The sequence below is a fragment of the Chelonoidis abingdonii genome, chromosome 9, assembly GCF_003597395.2.
Source record: "Chelonoidis abingdonii isolate Lonesome George chromosome 9, CheloAbing_2.0, whole genome shotgun sequence".
NCBI classification, from domain to species: Eukaryota; Metazoa; Chordata; order Testudines; family Testudinidae; genus Chelonoidis; species Chelonoidis abingdonii.
Window position 1 is genome coordinate 10321396 of NC_133777.1, and position 7627 is coordinate 10329022.

The following is a 7627-nucleotide window of genomic DNA, read 5'->3' on the forward strand; positions in this document are numbered from 1 at the left end:
CAACACCTTCCTCCATCACAGAGCTTCCTCTGTCACTGTCAGAGCCTACCAATACCTGCTGAATTTTGAAAAGTGAAAGTTTCTCTCTTTGTTTTTTAATTCCAGCCTAACTGAGGAGGACAATGACAGCTTTTGCTATGATACTTTGGAACTAGATGGTAAGTAAGGGGAGGTTACAACTCCGTAACCTTAGCTATGAGCCATGATCATGCTTCCTTAACTCCCCAGATTCAGATACTAACCACCAACCCCTATGATCACATAAAGGTGTAACACCTCCTGAGTGTGGTGTTCTGTCCCATCTAATGACACTGAGACCACTTAGAGAGAGATTAATGAGTCTGCTAAAGCCTTAGCGAACAGCCATGTGGCTTTTAGCTCCTGCAGTAGAGGTTCATGCATTTAGCTCCTGAGGTTTGCTCCTGGGATATGTTGGTGTTACACAGGGTTGGAGGAAGGAGGATACATGATATACACTGGTTTTCCATTATCACAGGCAGAACTGGGATAGGAGAGGAATACCTCACATTCACTGACCTCCATTAACGCAGGTAGAACCTCAGCAGGGATATAAAGGACTCCCACCCTCACACCTTTTGGAAAGTGTAACAATTAAGACCAAATCAATCCACACAAGATCTTCTTTTTTTCATATGGAGTAGACCCCGGTAGGTGAGAAGTGGGAATGAGCCGAAGCTCTGTGCTGGGTTCTGCCAAATCCGGGGACTGTAATAAATTAATAAGTAAGATGGGACACAGAAGCACAAGAAAAAGCCCAGGTTTGGGCTTCAGAAGAGGAAAAGCAAGGTGGTGATTAGTGATGAGAAGGAGAGAGGAGCTAATGCTTGAAGAAGTGGTGTTAGGGAGGTATTTGATTTGGAGGAGAGAGAGGGCATTTGGCTGGTGAGGGCTAGGTGACCGTTCCAGGCTTAATAGTCAGCATGACAGAAATATGAAGCTGAGAGTGACCGAATAGACTTTGGATGAGGGGGATTTTCATTCCTACCTCCAGGGCTGGTGGATCCCATTCCCCGCTCTCAATCAAAATAATATGTCTCTCCCCCATCGCCCTGCCCCAGGTTTGCCCTGGGATCAGCTATGCTTGCACCTTTCCCCAGTCTCTGTTTCCTCATGGCATCTGGAATTCCTTCTGATTTTTGTGTTCTTTTTCAGATGACAGTCATGACAGATACTCTCATGGAGCCCCCTCAGTGCACTCCTCGTCGTCCTCTCACCAGTCTGAAGGCATGGAAGCCTATGACCTTGAGCACGTCAGCTCCATTTTTAGGAAGTTCTCTCTGGAAAGGTATTTTGGGGATGCTGTTTTATTTGCCCAAGGCTGATCTGGGGTAGAAAGGCTTGCAATCTTTAAATGCAAGATATTAGATCACTCCATGAATATCAGAGGATGGGATATCGTATGACACGGTGATACCACAATGTTGCATGGGCAGTTCGCTTCCTTTTGCCCTCATGTCACAGTGCAGCAACACGACATGTTATGTTGGGATCATTTAGCCTTCAAACTGAGGCTGTGATTGACTATCATGACTATCTCAGAAAAATCAGGAAAGTGATCTGAAGAAAGCAGCTTCATCCTAGTGACCTTGTTGTTTCACTGCTGCTGGTTACTAGACACTGTGCCATTATACATCTGAGGCTGTTCAGTCTTGTTTCAGCATTTAGGAGGTGCCCAGATGCTGCTCTCTAGTATAACTTATGTAATATTGTAGCAGAAAGGACAGATTTCTCGGGGGTCATTAGATCCTAGTGCTTGATAAATGTAGAATGCTCATTTGCATGCCCGCTCCCTCCCCACATTTGTCCTGAGTGGAGAATTTCTATTTTGATCCCAGACTAGTTGAGAGAAGCTGAGAACTGCATTGTCTAAGCTGTTGATTTGTTTCATGAACACAGACCTTTCCGTCCTTCTGTGACATCTGTTGGTCGCATTAAGAACTCCTGCCACACTATCCAGCGCGTCACACTGAATGGAGACAGCCTCAACTCAGAAATCACTCTGCTGGGGGGGAATGACAAAGGAAGCTTTATCAACTCTGTCAAGCTGGGATCCCTAGCAGAGAAAGCAGGCCTCCGGGAGGGACATCAGCTGCTTCTGGTGAGCATTAAACAAACCAACACACAGTGTGTGCTTATTGCACTAAACCCCTTTGTTTCTTTTTTCTTCTTTTCATTATCTAGTAATGACAAAACATGAGCATCTCTGCAGCCAATATTCCTACATCTTTAGATCCAATTGGGAATCCTGCTGAGCGCATCTGGAAGTGGGGGTATTTGTGGGCTTCCCAGACACCTGCACAATTACAGCTTACAATGACTTCAGCTGGAAGAAGCTGGGACAGGAGTGACTGCTCCCTCCTTTTACACCCTTCCTTATAGTGATACCCCTTGGAAAAGACTAGCATGGGAGTGGCTGTGAGCTTTCCCTGTCACCTCTGTCTTGTGTGTTTGCTTGTTTGTTTGTTTTGTCTTGTTCAGTTTGTAGAGGCTGGTAGGAGGCAGTGTGCTGTGAGAAAAACAGAGCCCTGATTAGGCAGCCAGACAGTCAGCCAGCAGCACAGGTGCAGCAAACTGAGCTGTAAACAGGGGAGTTTGAGTGGGAGTTTGTAAAGGGAGTATAAGGGTAGGGATGTGTGGTCTTCTGATTTTGATCTCGTGTTTGTGTGTTTGGGTCTCGTGTTTGTTTGTTTTTTCCTTGACAGGAATTTAGGCAGGAAAGCTATGGCAGGTACAGAGGCAGCAGTGGTAGTGAGCCAAGCCATGGAAGAGACAATGAAGATGACCGGATGTGGAAGCTGTGGGATGTACATGATCCTACAGCGGGTACCTGAAAAAAAAATTGTTTCTATGAAGTTCCACTTGATAGAGCTGATGGAAGAGAAGATCTGAAGCATGGAGATGTGAGTGAAGTATGGTGGAGTTTTGAGGGGGATTTGAGCAGATGATGGAGCAAAGGCAAGAGGAGGCTGAAGGGAAAAGTCAAGACTTGCAGAGGCAAGCTGGACTGAAAGGAGTCAGAGCAGAGCCTGATGGGTGAGGAGAGTGATCAGTGGAAGCATGTGACTACAAGAACCAGGCTGAAGAAAAGACTGGCTGTTGAAGGAGAAATAGAGCTCAGGAACAGGTTTGCTGAGTTGGAAAATGAAGAAGGGGCACAGCAGGCTGTAACTGAAGCAGGGAGGGCAAGGAAGAAGAGAAGAGTGGCTAGTCCTACAAGAAAAGGGGAAGAGTCAATGGAGATAGCCAGAATTCAGAGCCCTAGCAGGATGCAGGATGACTTGCAGAAGATTGTAAGGGAGAACAGAAGACAAGAGGACTCACAGCCAGAAAGAACAGGAGGAAGATCAGAGAATCACACCATTACCAGGAAAAGACAGGTCTACATGTTTGGGGACTCCCTACTTAAAAAAACAGACTGGCCTGTCACCAGAGCTGAACCAGAGAACAGAAGGATGTGTTGTCTGCCAGAAGCTAAGATATGGGTTGTGGACTTCAGGCTAAAGAGGATCCTAATGGAAGCAGAAAAGAATCCACTGATTATCCTTCATGTGGGAACAAATGACACAGCTAGATTCTCACTGGAACATATATGGAAATGGAGGCTCATGCGATGATCAGAGGGATTTTGCCTGTCCCTAGAGGATGAGAATAAAGGCAAGACAAAGTTATGATGATCAACAGATGGCTCAAGCAGTGGTGTTGTAAGGAGGACTTTGGGATGTTTGACCATTGGGAGTCATTCGTGGACAGAAGAAAGTTCTCAGAGGATGGACTCCACCTGAGTAGGAGGGGAAATAGATTTCTGGGATGGAGGTTGGCACAACTCATTAAAAGAGCTGTAAACTAGGAACTCAGGGGGAGTTGGTGGGAGAAGCTCATCTAATCTCCATGTCTGATTTTAACATTAAGAGGAAGGAAAATCAAGTAAGAATGGACACAGCAATGGAGAAAGGAATGGCTAATATAGTTCCTATTTTTTTAAAAAGTGGGTGGAAGTAATCCAGGAAACTACAGACCTGTTAGTGTGACCTCAATTGTATGCAAGGTCTTGGAACAAATTTTGAAAGAGAAAGTAGTTAAAGATATAGAGATGAATGGTAATCAGGATAAAATACAACATGGTTTTACAAATGGTAGATCTTACCAGACCAGCCTGATTTCCTTCTTTGAGAAGATAACTGACTTTCTAGACAAAAGAAATGCAGTAGATCTAATCTATCTGGATTTCAATAGAGCATTTGATACAGTTCCGTATGGAAAATTATTAGGTAAATTGGAGAAGATGGGGATTAATATGAGAGTTGGATAAGGAACTGGTTAAAGGGGAGATGACAACAACATGTCATACTGTCGGGCTGGAGGGAAGTTATTAGTGGAGTTCCTCAGGGTCAATCTTGGGACCAATCTTACTTAACAGTTTTATTACTGATCTTGACACAAGTGAGAGTGTGCTAATAAAATTTGCAGACGATACCAATTTGGGGGGCATAGCCAATACAGAGGAAGACTGGAATATCATACAAGGAGATCTGGATGATCTTGTAAACTGGAGTAATAGAAATTGGATGCATTTTAATAGTGCAAAGTGCAAGATCATGTGTTTAGGGACTAAGAACAAGAATTTTTGCTATAAGCTGGGGACTTTTCAGTTGGAAGAGACAGAGGAGGAGAAAGACCTGGGTGTACTGGTTGATCACAGGATGACTATGAGCTGTCAATGTGTTGCAGCCATGAAAAATGTTGTCCTAGGATGCATCAGGCGAGGTATTTCCAGAAGAGACAGGGAAGTGTTAGTACCATTACACCAGGCACTGGTGAAACCTCATCTGGATGTGATGGGATCCCCAGGGTGCAGCCTGTGACCATGGGACCACTGTTCCCCCTGAACTCTCTCCAGCCTGGGTTGCCTCTCACAATGCCTTGCTAGTGACCAGCAGCAAATCCCTCCAGGGGCTGTTATCACTCAGCACAACCACACCCAACACCTAGCTAGATTGTATGAATGCTCCCAGAGCCACTCATGAATCACACAGAGAAAGGCACCAGAGTCAAATCCCCCCAGCTCCCAGCACTGTACCTCAGGAATATACGGTTTTGCACTGCTCAAGATGAGCAGTGCAAGTGTATTAATTTGTTCGCCACTTCATCAACGGAAAGTGGATATACACCAGCCTTTGTATAAAACCTGAGCAAATTTACCACACACTTCGGGCAAACTCACTGGTAAAGATAAACAGTTAAACAAATGTATTGGTAAACTCACTGGTAAAGATAAACAGTTAAACAAAAGATAGATTTTAAGTGACTATAAGTGTTGGCAAAAAGTCAGAGTTAGTTACCAAAAGAAACAAAATATAAGCACACAGTCTAAACCCTCTAACCTATTAGACCAGGGAACAACTAGACTAAGCAGTTTTTCTCTCCCCACTGGATATTGCAGTCTGTAATATATTGATTTTCCCTTGAATCTGGGCCAGGCTCATCTCTTGGAGTCTTCAGTCTTCTTCCAAGTGTCTTGGTTGCTTGCAACATAGTTGGGGGCAGGAGAAAGGCAAAGCATGGGCCTACTCTATTCTGTTTTATAACCTCAGTCCCATGTGCTTGGGGAACACACAAATCCAGGCATGTCTGGTGGGCATTACTGAGTCTCTAGGCAAGATTGAGCAATTCCCATGGTGTGGCCTCATGCAAGTGAGTCATTGAATTGTAGCTCCCTTGCTGGATAATAGTTGTTGATGAGTTGATTGACACTGCCTGGGTGTTGGTTACTTTCCTTGCTGTTGCATCTGAGGAGCTAATATCTGGCTGATTCCCCAACTTACAGAATGTTTTAGTGACAACCATACAACACAATTCTCATAACTTCATATGTATGATACACATATATGGATAGAGAAATAACTTTCAGCAGATCATAACCTTTCCCCTGATATCTTACAAGGCATGCTTTATATGTAAGATCACAAACATATAAAAATGACAAACATGGAGGTTACAGGACACTCCCCCAAGGTATAGAATGTCACACTTGATATCCTGTGTTTAAGAAAGATGAATGCAAACTGGACCAGGCTTACTAGGAGGATCTGAGGAATGGAAAACCTACCCTTATGAGAAGAGACTCAAAGAGCTTGGCTTGTTCTCTTGGCTGATTGTTCTCTAGGAATACATCAGAGGGATACATGCCAGGGAAGGAGAGGAGTTATTTCAGTTAAGCGCCAATGTGAACACAAGAACAAATGGATATAAACTGGCCATCAACAAGTTTAGGCTCAAAATTAGGTGAAGGTTTCTTACCATCAGAGGAATGAAGTTGTGGAACAGCCTACCAAGGGAAGCAGTGGAGGTAAAAAACCTAACTGGCTTCAAGACTGAACTTGATAAGGAGGTAATGGTATGATGGGACTGCCTACAATGGTATGTGGCCCATCTGCAACTGCCAGTAGCAAAAATCCCCAATGGCTGGAGATGGGATACTAGATGGGGAGGGCTCTGAGTTACTACAGAGAATTCTTTCCCAGGTATCTGCCTGATGGGTCTTGCTCACATGCTCAGGTTCTAAGTTATCACTATATTTGGGGTCAGGAAGGTATTTTCCCCCAGGTCAGCTTGGCAGAGATCCGAGGTGGGGGGGGACTGAGGGGGGTTCGCTGACTTCTGCAATATGGAGCGCACATCACTTGCCGGTTTAAACTAGTGTAAATGGTGAATTCTCTGTAACTTGAAGTCTTTAAATCATGATTTGAGGACTTCCAGTAACTCAGCCAGAGGCTAGGAGTCTATGTCAGCAGTGGGTGGGTGAGGTTCTACAGCCTGCAATGTGCAGGAGGTCAGACTAGATAATCATGATGGTCCCTTCTGACCTTAATGTCTACGAGTCTATGAGCTGTTATCCTTAAAACTGTTATACCCAGTAGCCACTTCTGCCTGGAGAACCTGTCATTGTGGTAGCTCTGTGTTTTTGTTCAGCCCCATGGTTACTATGATTCCTGCAGGAACTGGACATACTATGAGCTTCCCCCCGCCACCAGCATTCCTGCGCCCTTCCCTATTGCTGCTCTTTATAGGAGAAGCTGGGAAAGGAATAGCTGCTGGCTTACCCTAAAGCCACCATCCCTATACCATTCCCAGTAGTGACTCCTACTGGGGAAACATGGATTATCATGGAGTTACAGTTCTGTCAACTTCTAGAATTTCCAGAGGAGAGAAAAGACACTACAGACAAATCATTTAAATGTAATTGCATTGCTAGCAAAAATAGGCAGGTTGTTTAATCTAGAAAGAAACTACAGAATGTAATGGATGGCATAATTGTGTCACACACTGAGCTCACAGCTAAGAGTATCTCTTTCATCTAGCTGGAAGGCTGCATCAAAGGGGAAAATCAGAGCGTTCCCTTGGATACCTGCACAAAGGAAGAAGCTCATTGGACAATTCAGAGGTGCAGTGGACCAGTAACACTCCAGTATAAACCAAACTATGAAGGTAAGACCTAAAGTTTAGCTCATCACAGATTGCGAAAATTCTAGTTAACGCAAGATTTACACCAATGTAACTGAAAGCAGACATAGCCCATACATCTGTCATTCCAAGTGTCTGGAGAGTT

The 7627-nt window shown here is 44.4% G+C and overlaps 1 protein-coding gene across 1 annotated transcript in view; it reads left to right on the forward strand.

The window, feature by feature from the left end:
* Positions 1-7627, forward strand: part of CARD11 (caspase recruitment domain family member 11) — a 69904-nt gene that overhangs the window by 47977 nt on the left and 14300 nt on the right. The window contains exons 13-16 of the mRNA XM_032767756.2: positions 106-158; positions 1174-1306; positions 1918-2119; positions 7380-7506. Of these exons, the coding sequence (XP_032623647.1) occupies positions 106-158; positions 1174-1306; positions 1918-2119; positions 7380-7506 (515 nt within the window). The remainder of the gene's footprint in view (positions 1-105; positions 159-1173; positions 1307-1917; positions 2120-7379; positions 7507-7627) is intronic.